Below are 17763 nucleotides of genomic sequence, written 5' to 3' on the forward strand. Positions count from 1 at the left end.
CTGTCCTTCAGCTCTTCACCTCAAGGCTAGCGCTCTACCACTTGAGCCACAGCGCCACTTCCGGCTATTTTTTCTGCGTATGTAGTGCTGAGGAATCGAACCCAGGTCCTCATGTATGCGAGGCAAGCGCTCTACCACTGAGGCACCTTCCCAGCCCCAAGGGTGTATATTTTGATGGAGGATGAGTCAAGGCTATGGACCTTCTGTGGAACATAATTTTTTTTTTCAATGAGGTCAGAGGCCAATGTCTGGATCAGTTTTTATTGGAGCTTGGAATGTCACAGCAATTCACCTGACTCAGAGGCAAACTGAGCAAATGAGCAGCAATGATGGTGGACATCCAGTGGGATGCCCAGGCTACATTGAAGAATCCTGCTTGCCTGCAAGCAGGACACACACACACACACACACACACACACACTCCTACTGACTTTACACTCATGCCTGCGCACTCCTTCCCTGTGGGCCTGAGGCCAGGCATCTCCACCTTTGGGAGAGGCCTTGTCCACTTCGGGGCATCTGCTGAGCTGAGATGGAAGGATCCACAGGAGGATGAGGAACAAGGGAGCAGGAGCCTGCCGGAGCTTTGTAGTTAGGAAGGAAAGGGATGCAGCAGGGGAAGGAGGCCAGGGACCAGCCAGAGGGAGCTGGAGAAAGACCTGCTGGACTGGGGCAGAGGAGCAGAAACTGGAAATGGGGCAAGTGGGAGAAGAGGCCATTCCATTTCCTTCACTTACTTGAACCTCTCACAGTGGGGCCAGTGCCCTGGTGACAAAAAGCCTGGGGATCATCAAGGGGTCCCCTGTGTCCTAGGAAGGCACTGAAACAGGGAACTGAGGAGCCTAGCGTTTTCCCCAAGCATCCCTAGGGGGGATAGAAAGGGGAATGGCAGAGCAAGAAGGGTCTCACATGCCAGTTGTTGGAGCAACAAGACTGGAGAAACAGACTGACTCCAACCCCAACTGTGCAGTGGGGGTGAGCTAAGCTGCAGCCCCTCTGGCCAGCAGAGGGGAGAGGGCTGGAGCCAGGGCTGCCTGAGGGGGGCGCCTGGCCTCATCCATGTGTCCGTGGAAGAGGTAGGGACAGGAGGAGAGCAGGCCCTGAGCCTCCTGCCCCAGGGCCAGGGCTACCAAAGCACAGCCCCATCCAGGTTCCCGTAGCCGGGCTCGGCGCGCAGCCTCCAGTATGTGTGGTTAGTGACCCACCACTCCTTGCCGCTGCTGTCTGTCTGCCGCCTGGGGGAAGAGGGTGGGTGTGGGCAAGGCTGGGCCCTGGAGACTGCCCTCCCATGGTGAGCCCACTCCAAGTGGAAGGGGCTAAGGGAAAGGCCTGGGCTGAGGAGGGACAGAGTAGAAGGCAAGGTTGGGCACCTGAAGAAGCGAGCCTGGTGGACAATGTTGTTCTCCTCCATGACTCTCCTTCTGTCTCGCTGCAGCTGCTCAATCCTTCGCTTCTGGGCCTCAGCAGCCTGTATATTCCCTTCCTCCAGGTACCTGAAGATCCAGATCCCAGTCAGTGGGACTCTCCCGCCCCAAATCAAAGCTTCTTTCCCCTGCCTGGCTCTGTCTCTGGGGTGGTTTACTAGCATCAGATCCAGGCTCTGCAAGGAGGGACCTTCTTGCGGAGGCATTGGGGCTTGGGCAATGGGCCTGGGGGTACCTGGGTTGGGGCACTGACCTCTGGTCAGGACGCAGCCTAGTATCTGTGGATGGCAAGGTCCGCTTCAGCTCTGCTGTCAGCTCATTCAGCTCCAAGGCAAACTGAGTGAAGCCGAAGTTGCGCTCGTGGTCTGGGGGCATGGAGTCTGGGGGGGAGGTAAAGGACTGGGGCAGGGGTCCTGGGCCACAGTTCCTCCTCACCCTGCCCAGCTTTCCCTGATTACCCTACTTACTGGGTTTCCAGATGCATTGGCCCCCTGGTGGGGGACCCCGATAAAGCCCCTCATTCCACTTCCCAAAGAGTCGGTGGAGGACACGGCCACTGCGGCTCAGCACGGCACCCTGGACCTCATGCACGTTGGAACTCCAGTACTTGGCCTGGGGTAGAAAAGGCAGGGCCTGAAGTAGGTTCTCTGGGCCCTGGAGAGGCAGAGGCTGCTGGGAGTGGGCAGGTATGGTAGGATAGGCCACGCCTACCTTGCAGAAAGTGATCTTGCAGTGGCAGGAGCTGTCCTGTGTGTTCCGGATGAGCACCTCCCCGTAGTGCTCTATCCAGCGCTGGCCACTCAGGATGTTGTGAATGCAGGACGTCACCTTGTTCCATTCAAAGTGATCCCCAAACCTGAGAGAGACAGGGCACGGAAGGGTAGTGGCAGGCCCTAGGGAACAAGTGGTAGAGGGTGGAAGGATGCCTGTCTCACTGGTACAGGTCACGTGGCTCTGGGGAAGGTGAGGGAGGACTCAATCACTTTCCCATAGTGCATGGAATGAACAAGTCTCTTACAAAACACGCAAGAGAGATGGAGGTAAAAGCCAGGCACTGGTGGCTCATGCCTATAATCCTAACTACTCAGAAGACTGATATCTGAGAATCTTGGTTGGAAGCTGGCCCAGGCTGGAAAGGCCATGAGATTCCTATCTTCAATCAACCACCAAAAAGGCACAAGTGGAGGTGTGGCTCAAGTGGTAGAGAAACAACTTTGAAGGAAAAAGCCAAACCACAGCATGAGGCCCTTGCCAGGCGCCAGTGGCTCACACCTGTAATCCTAGCTACTTAGGAGGCTGAGACCTGAGGATCACAGTTCAAAGCGAGCCTGGGCAGGAAAGTCCATGAGACTCTTATCTCCAATAAACAACCAGAAAACCAGAAGTGGCACTGTGGCTCAAGTGATAGAGCACTAGCCTTGAGCTGAAGAAAGAAAGAAAGAAAGAAAGAAAGAAAGAAAGAAAGAAAGAAAGAAAGAAAGAAAGAAAGAAAGAAAGAAAGAAAGAAAGAAAGAAACAAGGAAGGAAGGAAGGAAGGAAGGAAGGAAAGCAAGCAAGCATGAGGCCCTAAGTTCAAGCCCCAGTATTGGCAGGAAAAAAAAAAAAGAAATAAAGATGAATTTATGAAAGGTCCCTGCCAGTCTGAAGGAACCTCCTTTCTTCTCTGGCTTCAGTTACCCACCTGTAGAATGAGCTTTTTTTTTTTTAAGGTGGGAGATTGGGACTCGAACTAGGTACCTGATGTTTGGCTCATTGGCAAGTGCTCTACCAACTGAGCTATGCCTCCAACCCCTGTAGAATGAGCTTAGATGAGAGTTTTGTTTCTTTCAAATGTGGTTGTGACCTGTCATCAGTTTAGGTGTGTGTGTGTGTGTGTGTGTGTGTGTGTGTGTGAAGTGCAGCGTTAGTGTGAATCATGGTCAAAACTATGCAAGACACCAAATTAGAATTCATCGAGCCCCTCCATCTTTACTGCTCTGAGGCTTGTCACCTTTCTTTATCACAGCTGCTGCAAACGCAGGTGTAAAATGTACACACATGGCCACCAGTTCCAGCAGCTTCAGGAGCACAGGCTCCCATGAGCAGCCCTGGTGTTGGCTTGGCGGTTGGGAGTTTCCGGTACTCACCTGGGCAGGCTGACATTGACTGTCCCCACAGGCACAATCTCTAGGGATTTGCCCCAGAACTTGTTCTTCCACTTCATGTCTGGAGTTGGGTTGGGAGAAGAAACAGCAGAGATAAACTCAGAGGGTGTCCCAGCCACTTCCTGGCTGTCCTTTATCCCTGCCCCGTCTCCCCCTAGATCCACCCCCTCACCTTGCCAAAAGATGAAGTTGTCCGACTCTGCGTGGCATGCCGAGATGGGAGGGTGATGGGAGACCTTGGTGAGCAAAGAAGTTCTTTTGAGGCTGTCCCTAGGAAGCCTGGGGTCTCCACTGGGCATTGAGGGGCCTCCCAAAGCTCCCTGCCCCCACCCCAGTTCTCTGGGAACCAGACCAGTCAGTTCCAGGTCCCCTGTCTCCTATCATCCTTGGCCACCATCCAAATCTATATCCTCTCTTCTCTCCACAAGGCCCTCTATTCTTGCTCTTGCCTGCTCCCCTCAGAGGCCCTCTGTAGCCCTGCCAATGATGCCCTTGAACAGCCCTGCTCAGACCTAGATAGTTCCCCCAGCAGTGCCAATGGCCTCTACCTTGTGCCCTGCCTGAAACCCAGCCCTTCCCCTGAGGACCATCTTCTCTCCCAATCTCTGCTGAAAGCTGATCATATCAGCTGGCTCCGCCCCACACTCTTGCAAACACTTGGCCTTGTCCTCACTTGGAGTGGCTCCATTGTGACCTTCAACTCTAACATCCCGCCGCCCTCCCTCCTCCCTCCTCTCCCTGTTCCCTGTCTCCCATAATCCCATAACACTGTCCTCCCAAACCATTTTACTTTCTCCTGGTTTGCCAACCCCACCCTAGACCTAGATTCTCTTCTATTCTCTCCCCTAAGACCCCCGGCGACCTGCTCCCACCACTCTCCAGAAATGTAGGCACAGACTCCTCTGTGCACTGCTGGTTCCAATCTTTCCCCTGACACATAGAGAGAAACTTCCAATTCCACATTGCTGTACTTCTGGGTCCTTGGCAGCCCTGCTCCCATCAATCCTACAAGGGCTTGGACCCAAGCGAGTCTCTTTAACCTTTGTCCCCATGCCAAAGGAGAACAGAGGGTAGGTAAGGCCTCTGAATGCCATACCCCACTCATTCCTCCACAGCTTCTCAGCCCTCCTGATCCTCTCCCTTTTCTGCTCCATCAGTCCTGTCCTCTCATCTCAATGAGCAAGTCTCCCCTTTCTAGACCTGCACATCTCTGCTATGAGAGGCTTGTTTCCTACTGTGTACTCAGTTGTACTATTTCACATTGTTACCATCTTCTCACAAATCCTGCTGGCATTGGTGGCTCATTCCTGTATCCTACCTACTCAGGAGGCTGAAATCTGAGGCTTGAAATTCAAAGCCAGCCTCAGGCAGACAAATTCAAGAAACTCTTATCTCCAATTAACTAGTATAAAAGCCAGAAGTGAAGGTATGGCTCAAGTGGTGGAGTACCAGCCTTCAGCAAAAAAGCCAAGCAAGAGCTAAAGGCTCTGAGTTATAGCCCTGAAACTGGATGGATGGACAAATGAATAGACAGACAGACAGGCAGACACACACACACACACACACACAAAACAATAACAACCACAACAACAACAAAACCACAGCTGATACTCCCAGGACCACAGACCATTTGCCCTCCTGCTCAGAAATAACCCAGAGGGAGTCTCTGATGACATTGCCAACCCTCTACACTGACCACTCCCAGATCTGCTAGAGCTCCATACAGCTCCAGGCCCCTGACCTCAGAGCCAAACTTGACATCTTCTGTGGAAGTCTAGTCTATATGGCAGCATGTCTTGTTAACTCAGTTTCCATCCTGATAACCAGCACTTCCACATGCCAACTGAATTCCTCCAAACTCCTTTCCACTGACCATTTCCCCATCCCTACACTGCTGAATCCCCCTCTAGATCTGTTTCAGGTGTGTCTCCCATGAGACGTAGCTTTGGAGCAAACTCTCCACCCAGCATATACCATGGTGCCTGGCAAAGAGCCATTGCCTCCCAATCCTGCCTGCCTTCAGGATTAAAAATAAACAGAACCCCAGAATGCTGCTCACTTTCTCCTACAAGGCTCCTCAGGATTGAGCCTTCCTTGCCTTCCAGCTCCATCTTTTTTTTTTTTTTTGAGGTCGTGGGGCTTGAACTCTGGGCCTGGGCGTTGTCCCTCAGCTCTTCAGCTCAAGGCGAGTGCTCTACTACTTGAGCTACAGCGCCACTTCCGGTTTTCTGGTGGTTTATTGGAGATAGGAGTCTCACGGTCTCTCCTGCCCGGGCTGGCTTTGAACCGCGATCCTCAGATCTCAGCCTCCTGAGTAGCTAGGATTACAGGCGTGAGCCACCAGCGCCCGGCCCAGCTCCATCTTTAACCTTTTTTTTTTTTTTTTTGCTATTCCTGGGGCTTGACCTCAGGGCCTGGGCACTGTCCCTCAGCTTCTTTTTTTTTTTTTCCAAGGCTAGTGCTCTACCACTTGAGCCACAGCACCACTTCCAGCTTTTTCTGTGTGTGCAGTATTGAGGAATCGAACCCAGGACTTCATGCATTCTAGGCAAGCATTCAACCACTAAGCCACATTTCCAGCCCTCTTTAACCTTCTTAATCTCTCCACCTTATCTTTCACACTGTCTGGTATACCCCAGTTCCCCAAATTCCTCTACTCCTTGGCTTTCTCCCACTCATCCTTCAAGACCTGGATTGAAATCACCTCCTAGAGTGCGCCTTCCTGAGTGGATCCTCCCTTCTACCTGTTTCAGCCACCTTCCCACAGGGAGCAGAGACCTCCATCTTTTTCATATGCCACTGGGCCTGGCACAGGCTCCCTGCACCATGCTGTTCTTCAAGCTTTGGTGGTGCTACTCATCTATCCTGAGGTCCCTGAAACCCAGAGCCTCCCCTGCCCCAGCCCTGGAGGCCAGCCCTCCCACCCTAGGGACTACACCTGCTCGCTGATGAAGCGGAAGCCTCGGTCCGGCCGCTCACACTCATAGGTCTCCCCCAGGACAGGGTTGAAGGGCTTGCAGCCTGCCCGGTGGTACGTGGAGGAGTAGGCAGAAACAGCAAAGGCTGCTATATACACCTGCAGGAAGGGTAGGGACAATGCCATGGGGATAAGGAGCTGAGAGGGGGGGTCTTGGAAAGGGGATACCAGCCCATCATAAGCAAAGCCTGGGGTCTGGATGAGGAACTCCAAGCACAAGGATCTTCCCAGACAGGACTTTGGGAGACAAGGATTTGAGAGACAGGACTCCAGGAGATGGGGTGGGGGGTAGACAAGGAAGAGCCTTGGGCAGGTACCATGCGCTCGCAAGGGTCAGCCACGCGGCTGGCCTGGTCCAGGAGGCTGCTGTACTCCAGCTCCTCGCAGAGCCGCTGCAACGTGTTGAGTGGCTCGTTGAGCTGCACAGGCATCGACACCTTGGACAGGTCTTTCCCAATGTTGTTACGTAGGATGTTCCACAGGCTCACATCCACCCCAGGCCCACTGGCAGCTGGCAGGCAGCGGCGGCGGGGAGGCCCGGAAGCTCTCCCTGGAACACATTCCCCTGCGGCCAACACCACCATGTCAGTCTCCCATGGATACTGGCATTCCAGACCTAGCAGGCCCGTCTGTGCTGGTGGATATGCCAATGCCCAGGGCCCTTTTCTGCCCACTGTGGGTGGGATAACTGATGATCTAGCTGTTGAAAAGCTAGGTCCCTTGCTATGGACAATGTCTTAGAAGTCCCCAGAGTCCCCTCTCCTCACCTCCGATCTCCTTATAAACAGAAGACACAACAAGAGGTTGATTATTAATCATGTACTAGTAGTTCATGCCTATAATCCTACCTACTCAGGAGGTTGAGATCTGAGGATTGCAGCTCAGAGTCAGCCCAGGCAGACAAATCCAAGATAGTCTTATCAGTTAACTAGCAAAAAGCTAGAAGTAGAGGTGTGGTTCAAGGGGTAGAGTACTGGGCTTGAGTGGAACAATTGAAGCAAAAGCACTAGGCACCGGGCACTGGGCACCAGTGGCTCACACTTGTAATCCTAGTTACTCAGGAAGCTGAGATCTGAGGATTGTGGTTCAAAGCCAACTCTGGGCAGGAAAGTCCATGACATTCTTATCTCCAATTAACTACCAGCAAACCAGAAGTGGTGCTATGGCTCAAGTGGTAGAGCACTCGACTTGAGCTGAAGAGCTAAGGGACAGTGCCCAGGCCCAGAATTCAAGCCCCACAATAGGGCGGGGGGAAAGTGCTAGGCCCTGAGTTCAAACCCCAGTACTACACACAGAAGATGTAGATTATTCTGCCTCTTTTATAGGAGAGGAAACAGTAACATTAGAGGCTCTAAGCCACTCTGCTAAAAACTGGCCAAGAAGGGCCTTTTGTCTATTTTTCAGTCCCTATGGAATCATCTCCTTTTCTGTCAAGCCCTATTTAAGTATTCTTGCCTAATGGGACAAAGGCCAGACCAGGCCTAAATCTAGCCTACTCCTCAAAGCTGCTCCTAGAACATTCCTTAGCTCATGGCTCTGGTGTCACCTCTGGGGTCAACATCCAAAACCATTAGCCCTCTAGTCACCAGAGGGATGTTCTGTATCTGGATAGATACAGTTTCTCCATCTCCCCCCTTCCAGACCTTCTTGTCCCATGCCCACACACCCAGCTGGTACCTTTCTGGTAGCAGTCAGCTCCCCTGAGGTCCAGCACCTCCTCAGACAGGCTGGTAGTGATTTCACTGGTGCACGACTCTTCTTCCTCGGAGCCCTGGGCCAGAACATATGACAAACTGGGCAGACTAGGTCTCCCCAGGCAGCTGAGCAGAGCTCAGGGCCTAGCAAGAATGTGCCCAGCTAGCCCTTTGGGAGGAAGGGAAAGAGAAAGAGCCCCAGAACACTCCCCTGGGAGGTCTAACATGGTAGAATGTGCCCGGCCTCCTAGGAGAGGACCTAGAACTCAACTAAAATGAGGGAACTTGGAAAACTGGCATGACACCAAGGGAAGGGAAGTTGGTGGGGTGGGGGCGGGGAGAGGGCTGCTGAGATGCAGGGTTTAGGGCAAGAGGATTAAGAAGCATGGAGGTGAAATGGGGTCATGGGAAGATGACTAGAGGTAGACCTGAAGTTGTTTCCAAGAACCCAGTGGGGCAGACACAGTGAATTGGAAGATGAGTCCCCAGCAGAGATTTCTGTGCAAAGCCACAGAGTCTCTCTGAGCCCACCTGGATCTTCCTGAAGTGCTTCCCCGCTCCCTGCCAGCTTCCTCCTCCCTCACCTCATTCTCTGAAGAGCTGGCGGAAAGCAGAACCTCGCAGGCATCAAAGAACTCCGTGTGGGAGTCGGCAAGGGACAGGACGCTGCTCTGGGACAGCTGGGGGGTCAGCTCTCGGCCCTTCATGTACAAAGCTTCTTGCTGTGGGAGCCAGATGGGCATCAGGCCCCCGGGGCCACTCTGGAGGCCAGGAAGGCCTCCTCCTGGCCTGACCATTTCCTCCAGAGGAAAGTCTATTAGGGACTCAGAGCCTGACACCTGCTGAGCAGGCAGAGGCAGAGGAGAAGGAGTGGGGTACGAACTGCAGCCTGAGAGGAGGGCTCATGGGGTCCATAATAACTGCTCACACTTCCTGGCACGGACTCTGAGTCCTTTTGACGTGTTGAGTCATTCAAACCTGACACCCACCCCTACTTTACAAAGGGGTGGGGCCCCCATCAGGGCACTGAGGCTCAGCTCAGTAGGCCGCTCTACTGTGGAGCCCGATTCAGAACCACAGAGTCCAGCCCTAGAGTCCAGTTCTAAACAGTGGGAGCCTGGTCCTAATCAGTTAAGCTTCTTTAGGCCTCAGTTTTGTCACATGGAGACGAATAATCATCACCTTCATGGACTCTAAATTAAAGTAATAGCTTTCTGTAGATGTTAAGGATCAGTCAAAAATAGCTATGTGAAAAAAAAAAAGCTGTGTAGGCTGAGCATGGTGGTGTACGCATGTAATCCCTGGTACTCAGGGGCAAAGGCAGGAAGATCAAGATTTCAAAGCCATTCTGGACAAAGTTAACGAAACCCTATCTCGAAGCAAACACAAACAAGAGGGCTAGAGGTGTGGCTCAAGTGGACCATCATGCTATACAAGGGGTCTAGCGCATGAGAGGTCCTAGGTCCAATGACCAATATTATAAAATATGGAAAAGAAAAATGAAAATTTTTTTCTTTCTCTTCTTTCTTCTTTCCTTCCTTCATTTTTATCTTCCTTCCTTCCTCTCTTTCTCTCTTTCTTTTTCCTTCCTTCCTTCCTTTCTTCCTTCCTTCCTTCCTTCCTTCCTTTTTGTCAGTCCTGGGGCTTGAACTCAGGGCCTCGGTACTGTCCCTGAGCTTCTTTTGCTCAAGGCTAGCACTCTACCACTTGAGCCACAGCACCACTTCCAGCCTTTTCTGTGTATGTGGTACTGAGGAATTGAACCCAGCACTCCATGCATGTTAGGCAAGCACTCTACCACGGAGCCAGATCCCAGCCCTCTTTTTGGGGTGTATCAGTACTGGGGCTTGAATTCAGGGCCACATGTTCTCACTTGGCTTTTTTACTAAGGCAGACACTCTACCATTTGAGCTATACATCCACTTCTGGCTCTTTACTGGTTAACTGGAGACACAAATCTCACAGACTTTTCTGCCTGGGCCAGCTTCAAACCACAATCTCAGCCTCCTAAGTAGTTAGGATTATAGGCGTGAGCCAGTAGTGCCCGACCTATCTCAGCTATTTCAGGACTAAAAATAACTTTTTTTTAAACCACCCAGACCTTCACTCCTGCCAGGAAAAATAGAACCAGAAAAATGACCCTTTCAGCCACCCTGCTCCTTACCTCCTCAGGATTGAGGGAACTGAAGGAGTCCGCGGTGGTATCTGAGGAGATAGACAGAGAGTGCAGGCGCCTCTGCCCAGCTGGAGCCTCGGAGACCTGAGGCAGAGGTTGAGAGGACAGTGGTCAGAGGCTAAAGTCCTCCCCAATCCGCCACTTTCACCTCCCCAGGGTCTGCCTGTGCCATCTTCTCAGCCCAGGTGCAGACCTGCTATAGGATCTGGGACCGAAGTCCTCTGCCTGGAGCCCTCCCCCTGACCAAGATCCCCCCCCATCCCCAAGGCTCACCCCCATCCTTGACAGCTCTGAGCCCTGGTGTAGGTCCCTCAGTCGGTCCCGTTCAGTGGTGAGGGCCGCCAAGACGCTGCTGAGGGAGCTGTGTACTGTCCGGGGAAGGCAGGCCATCAGACTCCTGGCCCTTGTCCTCCCATTCCTCTCTGTCCCCCCACCTCCGGTGTACACTCACCCTTCTGAGCCAGGGCCCAGAAACTACGCTGCAGGTGGGCATAGTCTGGAGGTGGCAGCCCACGGGGACCTGAGGAGTCTCGAGACTCCAGGTAGCGGGACAGGTTGGGAACAGAGCCATGGAGACGACCAACCTTGTGGGTAAAAGGGAATAGGTGAAGCTACAATCTCCTCCGGGGCACCCCACCCCTGCAACTTGGGGCCCACACCCCACCTCACCCGTCCAATGGTGTCGTCCTTGGCAAAGCTCTGTGTACACCACATGCGACTGGTCCGTTTTCCCTTCTTGGGTCTCTCTGTTGTCCCAGAGGCCTGGCAGGTTGAGATCAGATAATTGCATTTGACCGGCAGTAGCCAGCCACGCTCAGAAAAGGCATGGAGGACAACACAGGTGACCCCAGGTACATAGGGTATGGTACCCTCGGGGAGGTGTGTCCACAGGAAGTCCCAGGAGAGAGGCATCTAAGCAGTGTGGCTCTTCAGAAAACCACAGTGAGACTGGTGCTGGTGGCGCATGCCTGTAATCCTAGCTACTTAGGAGGCTAAAGATTGAGATTCAAAGGCAGCTCGGGCAGGAAAAGCGGTAAGACTCTTTTTTTTTTTTCTATAAGACTCTTATTTCCAAGGAACCACCTAAAATCCAGAAGTAGAGCTGTGACTCAAAATGGAAAAGTGTTAGCCTTGAACAGACTCAGGGACAGCACCCAGGCATTGAGTTCAAGCCCCACCACTGACAAAAAAAGAAAAAAGAAAAGAAAAGAAAAAAGAAAGGAAGGAAGGAAGGAAGGAAGGAAGGAAGGAAGGGAGGAAGGAAGGAAGGAAGGAAGGAAGGAAGGAAGGAAGGAAGGAAGGAAGGAAGGAAGGAAAGACCATAGTGATAGGGAGAGAAATGAAGGCCTATCTGAGAAGTAGCTGAGGAGGGGCCCTGGGCAGCCCCAGCCTCAACCCTGGCCCCTACCTGGTGTGTAGGAATCACAGGGGCTGAGGGGATTCGGTGCAGGGACTCTAGGCTCTGGAGGAGTCTGTGTAGTTCCTGCAGCTTCCCCTGACACTCCGAGAGAGCTGGGGGGGTAGAAGAAAGGAGGATGTTGCTCTCTTACTACCAGCCGGGGATCCCAATCTGTCCCATGGCTTCCTTCTTCCTCCAAAGATGTCACCAGCAGCCAAAGAAATCCTCACTCTGCTCCCCTCCCTTCTAGGCCTAGCAGGCCTCCTCTGCCTTTCTGGGAGGCCTGAAGCTCCATCTCTGTAGACCATTTTCATCTCTGTTCTCTGTGCACAGGCCAGGTACCCTTCCACTCTCCTGCTCTTGGTGTGCATTTCCCTCTCAGGGCCAACAGGTCAGTCTTGTACTGCTGGAACCAAATTCTTTTTTTTTTTTTTTTTGTCGGTCGTAGGGCTTGAACTCTGGGCTTGGGCGCTGTCCCTCAGCTCTTCAGCTCAAGGCTAGTGCTCTACCACTTGAGCCACAGCACACTTCCAGCCTTTTCTGTTTATGTGCTGCTGAGGAATCCAACCCAGGGCCTCATGTATGTGAGGCAAGCACTCTACCACTGAGGCACCTTCCCAGTCTATAGGACTGCATTCTAAAGCGCACTTTCTCCCTGGACTTTTGCCCACAATAGCATTGTGGACCCTCCCTTAGGGGAGGGTCCACCAAGGAGACTTGATCATCCTGGAGGTAGAAGTATCTCTACCATCAGACTGGGGCTTCCTGTTGTTCTGATGCTACCTAGACCCAACAGCCTAGGCTTTCCCCACACAGGTACTGACCTAGAACCCTTACCGTGAGAGCAGCGGTCTAGGCCATCACTGTCCCTCAGCCAGGAAGACACCTTCTCTCGAGGTCCAACACCAGGTAGGGCTGAGGCACTACTCGTTGTTAGAAGTTGGGTGCCAGGAACCTGTGGGTCAATCAAGCAAGGGTCAGGAAGGAAGGTGTCCACCTCCCCTGGTCTCACAGATTCCCCCCAACCACCATCCTGAATTGCCACATCTCATCCTGGGGCCCATCCTACCTTCCGATGAGCAGTGCTGGACATGTCTAAGCGCTGAGCCAGGCGGTGGGCACGGAGCTGGGTCACCCAGCTTTGGAAAAGGTCCTGGGATTTGATCTGTAGAAGTGTTGGAGAAAAGGAGCAATATCTAAAGAGAGGGTCTACTTTCCAGGAGCAAGAATTTGGGGCTCTGGTCCCCAGGCAAGAGGGGTTCTCTCTGTTAAGTTTGCACAACTCCTTCCCTCCTGCAGGCTTGCAGAGCACAACATCTCAAGTGCCTGAGCCCTTGGCTCTGTCTCTTCACATAAAAGTTAACAGGGTGCATCTGCCTTTGACTGTTTTATGATGGCAACTTTCTCTTTGACAACTTAGGAAAAGATCCTGAGGCCCTCAGATCCTGAGTCTCTGGGCCTGTGCCACAGACCTTTGCCAGGATGGTGACCAAACACTTCCTGGATCCTAGATGTTACCTTGAGGTGGTAGATATTGTCCTCAGTATCAAGGTCAATGCGCTGAGCCTTTTTGTTGATGGACATGACCGACAGCCGGACATCAATGGAGCCATGGAGTTTCCCCTTGGTGATCTGGGGTGGAGGATTAGTAGAGGACAGGAGTTGATTTTAGGTTCCCAAGGCTATAGAACTCCCTGAGGCCCCTCTTGGTTCAAGGGCCAGACAGCAATTCACCCTCAAGTCCAAGTCACACTAGAAGGGCATTGTCAATTATTTCCTGTATACACAATGTGCTATTATATCCAGCTTCTTGCTGAGCTCTAGGAAGCCACAGGGCAAGGATCTGCACGGCATAAGAAGGACACAACACCTGGAGGAAATCTGGGAGTAAAGCCTTGCTCCTTATTCCCAGCACGAGAATGGGGACAAGGAGCAGAATGAGAAAACTCCCATTCCTTGGGCACTTAGTTGGTACCCAGGAACATTCCGGAGAGCCTGCAGTGCAGTCTTTCCCCAGTGCCCATGATAACAACTTTATACGTGTGCAAGCATGCTCCTTGTCTTATGGGGAGGATGCTGACACCCAGGGAATGTAGCTGTCTCTTAGTATCCTCAGGGGAAGAGTTCTAGGATGCATGAAGATACAGAAATGCATGGACACTCGAGAGAGACCCTTATATAAAGAGGCAGTATTTGCATAAAACCCATGCATCCTCTTCTGAGCCCTTTAAGTCACCTTTAGATTACATATATTACTTAATATTGTGTATATGCTATGTAAACAGTTGTAAATATTAGCTTGTTTGGGGAATAGTGTCAAGAAGAAACTATATGATCAGTACAGGTGTAAGTTAATATATATAATATTTATTATATATAATAAAATATTTTTATTACATAAAATATTATATATAAAATAAAATTATATATATATATATATATATATATATGACTTTTTGTCAGTCATAGGGGCTGAACTCTGGGCCTGGGCATTGTCCCTTAGCCCTTCAGCTCAAGGCTAGTGCCCTACCACTTGAGCCACAGCACCACTTCTGGCTTTTTTTCTGTTTATGTGGTGCTGAGGAATCGAACCCAGGGCCTTGTGCATGCGAGGCAAGCACTCTACCACTGAGCCAACTTCCCTGCTCTTATATGATATTTTTTTCTTTTTGATCTACAGTTGGTTGAGTCTGCAAGTTGGAAAGCCAGAGGATACAGAGAGCCAAATATAAAATGCCAATAGTGTACCCCAGGATTCACACCCTGCTCTGGCTGAGTCTAGATTCCCCTACCCCTCCCTCCCTCTCTCCCCTCCCCCCCCCCCCAGCCTGCTCAGAGCATTCTGGAAAAGACTCCTCTCACACCCCTTGAGACAGGGCCCTGACTTACGTCTTGCCTGGTTGTAGCATAGTGCAGGATCCCATCCTCGAGCACAAAGTACCTCTGTGACATTGCCCAGAAGGGATGGGAAGGTGTAGCCGAGAGGACAGGGTGGGGAGAGAGCAAACACACAGACTTTTCTTTTCCATACACAAACACCAGAGCAGTCTAGCAGCCTCCCACATGTGGCCCCTCCCCTTGCCCTGTCACCCTACCTTGTGCCAGCCCTTCAGAGGCCACTTCCTCTTCTTGAGCAGGTGGCCTTCCTGCCTCTCAGGCATGATGCCTTCTGTTCCCAGCCTGCCCCGAGGCTCCTCTACCACCTCCCACAGTTCAGAGGTCTGCAGAGAGGGCAGTTGCTGATGAGCCCACCACATCCACCCTCTTCTACCTGGACCCCAAACAAGGCCCACCCATTGGTGCTCCCTGCTCAGACCTGTTGGGCACTGCTGGGCTTTGAGGACTGAGTACTCTCAGCCAGGGAAGGGCTGTCCCTCTCTTGGAAGTCCATGGAAGAGGCAGGTACAGCAGAGTGGAAAGTAAAGGATGTCACCTTGTTTGGGGAAGGGCCTAGAAGCAAGAGAGAGACCACTTGAACACAGACCCAGCTATCACAGATCCTTACCCACAAACCAAGATCAGGGCAGGCAGACAGAATGGTGGAAACCTCAGAAACATGGCCCACTCCACCTTAGGAACCTACCCTGGGGCTCCAGGAAACAATTGGTGTTTTCTTAGGATTCCTTGGTTGGGGGTTGGGGGGGGTGGGAATCCAGAGGTGAGCTGGTCTCCAAGAAGAGATAGAACTCAGAGTCTGAGCAGGCAAGAACTCATCAATCCAGATGCCTCTTCCTCCGGGACCCCCATGCCCCACCACTATGGCTTGGTGACACAATTACCTTGCAAAGAACCCCTCAGATTCTCACCAACTGGACCCCATAGCTTCTAGTTCTTGGGCACCCCCCCCTTTTTTTTTTTTGCATGGGGACAACTCCTATCTCCCCACCCCCTGTGTCTCTCCCCACCGAGCATACCTCTAAGATTCCCTCCTTGGACCCTCAATTATCCTCAAAGCTTCACCATCTGTTTTCTATGACCCCAGTCCTTGTGGCTCCTGAGAAGTAACTCCCACCCAGAGAGCGCAGAACACTGGCTGATAGACAATGTGGGTGGGAGAAGTGGCCAAGAACACCCAGAGGTCTGCCCAGGTCACCCAGCAATGCCCACAGGCGCCTTTGGCACGGGCCCTGGCCATCCTGGCTCCACTGGGATATCAATAATGCATGAGGCTGTGTGTGTGAGTGAGTGAGAGAGAGAGAGAGAGAGAGAGAGAGAGAGAGAGAGAGAGAGAGAGCGCTGGGGGAGGGGACTGGAGGGGCAAGGTTGGCCTGGGGCTGGGGAAGCAGCTCAGATCTCCTGATCAGTGCCTAGGGAGCACCTGAGGAACTGAGGCAGGAATGGGAAAGGGACAGGACATAGCAGTTGGCAGGCTAAGGGTGGCCAGGAGGTCACAGCACGGGGGGGTCCAGGCTGACCCGAGGGAGAACTCCTGCAATCGGCCACTGAAAGTTGCTAAACTCTTCTGGTGTTTGGGAATCTCGATGCCCTTGTCCTGGTCCCCAGGGCTGCCTGCAGGGAGGTGGGAGAAGGGATGTTGGAGGGTGAGGCGGGGCTGTCAGTGGAAAGGAGTTAAGCCAGGTGGGCAATCTCCTGCTACCTCCATTCCCAGCCCTGTCTCCAGATAAGCAGACTCTCCAGTTCTAGGTAGGAGGCCCTCCCGGGGAGTGGCAGGTAGTGCCAGCCAGGCCCCCTTACCCCAAGGTCCATGGACGCCCGTGCTCCTTGGCCCGCTCTGCCTCTGAGTCACTGTCTCCGAGTCACCCGGCTACCTTCTCACAGAGCTGAGCAGTGGCAGCTGCTGTGGCTGCTGCTGCTGCTGCTGCAGGAACCAGGAAGGAAGGAGACGTCGGAGCCTCCCCTCCAGCCGGATCTCCCCACCTGCCCCTCCCCCGTCGCCTCCTCCCGCCAAGCTCCGGGCAGCCGCTCAGCTCTGCCCCCCTGCTCCCCGGAGGACTCAGGGCTCAACCACCGGAGTGGCTTGGGAATGGGGTGGGGTGGGGGGACCACAGTCACCACAGCAGGGTTCCAGACAGATCAGAGGACTGATACCTGCGGGCCACCAGCCAGTGGTGCTATAGGATTTATTCTACCTAGTATGAACTCGCCCCCAGGGAGTGCCCAAGGCCATTTCCTTATTGACCCTGGTGTCTCATTTTACATCTGAAATAGACTACAAAATTCAGCTGCAGAGGTGATCTGGTTGATGGGAAGGGTCAGATGCCGCCCTACTACCCCTTGTACACCACAGTGCCAGGAGCCAAGTCAGCAGGGCAATCAGGGCAGGAGGTAGAGATGGCCTGCAGCCCTGCAGAGGCTGCTCATTGAGGGGGAGGCCTGTGGGGGTCTGGAAATGCCCAAGTAGTAAAACAAAACTCCAGGGCACTGAGTCTCTAGAAGGGGGACAGGTATGAGCCAGTCACCAGCCGGCTGTTATAAAGGAAAGCTAACTTGGGTCCCTTCACTTTCTGGGCACATTTATACTTCTGCTGGAGTACTGTGTTCAGTTGCCCAAGTGTGAAAATTGGCCCAAGAAAGATCTAGAATTCTAGAATTCATTCAAATGGATAGCTTTAAGTGCAACAAAGCACTCCCCCCCCCCCACACACACACCTTTTTTTTTTTTTTTCAAAAGATGTTTTGAAGCTAGGAGCTGGTGGTTCACACCTGTAATCCTAGCTACTGAAGATCTGAGCATGACAATTAGAAGCCAGCCAGGGCAGGAAAGTCCATGAGACTCCTATCTCCAATAAAGTACTCAGAAAAAGCCAGAAGTGGCACTGTGGCTCAAGTCGTAGAACACTAGCCTTGGACAAAGGTTCAGAGGTGGCACCCAGGCCCTGGGTTCAAGCCCTAGGACCAGATCTCCCCTCAAAAAAAAAAAAGAGATGCTTTTGAGTTTTTGTGGTGGGACTTTGGCACCAGGAGGTGACGGTATGATGTCACTTATCT

At 52.6% G+C, this 17763-nt stretch overlaps 1 protein-coding gene across 1 annotated transcript; it reads right to left on the reverse strand.

Moving 5' to 3' along the window:
* Positions 1-245: 245 nt before the first annotated feature.
* Osbpl7 (oxysterol binding protein like 7) lies at positions 246-16638 on the reverse strand. The gene is made up of 23 exons (XM_042674015.1): positions 16510-16638; positions 15131-15264; positions 14910-15035; positions 14704-14757; positions 13333-13446; positions 12884-12979; positions 12652-12769; positions 11824-11927; positions 11085-11177; positions 10867-10999; positions 10689-10783; positions 10404-10499; positions 8824-8961; positions 8223-8316; positions 6863-7110; positions 6507-6644; positions 3741-3804; positions 3551-3629; positions 2136-2280; positions 1892-2036; positions 1678-1804; positions 1371-1493; positions 246-1235 (listed from the first exon to the last, which is right to left on the reverse strand). The coding sequence occupies exons 2-23, from the start codon at positions 15203-15205 to the stop codon at positions 1127-1129; spliced, it is 2514 nt and encodes an 837-aa protein (XP_042529949.1). The 5' UTR covers positions 15206-15264; positions 16510-16638; the 3' UTR covers positions 246-1126.
* Between the last annotated feature and the right edge of the window lie 1125 nt (positions 16639-17763).

Source organism: Dipodomys spectabilis, unplaced genomic scaffold (genome assembly GCF_019054845.1).
Source record: "Dipodomys spectabilis isolate Male_0828 unplaced genomic scaffold, ASM1905484v1 ptg000018l, whole genome shotgun sequence".
In the NCBI taxonomy this organism is placed as follows: domain Eukaryota; kingdom Metazoa; phylum Chordata; class Mammalia; order Rodentia; family Heteromyidae; genus Dipodomys; species Dipodomys spectabilis.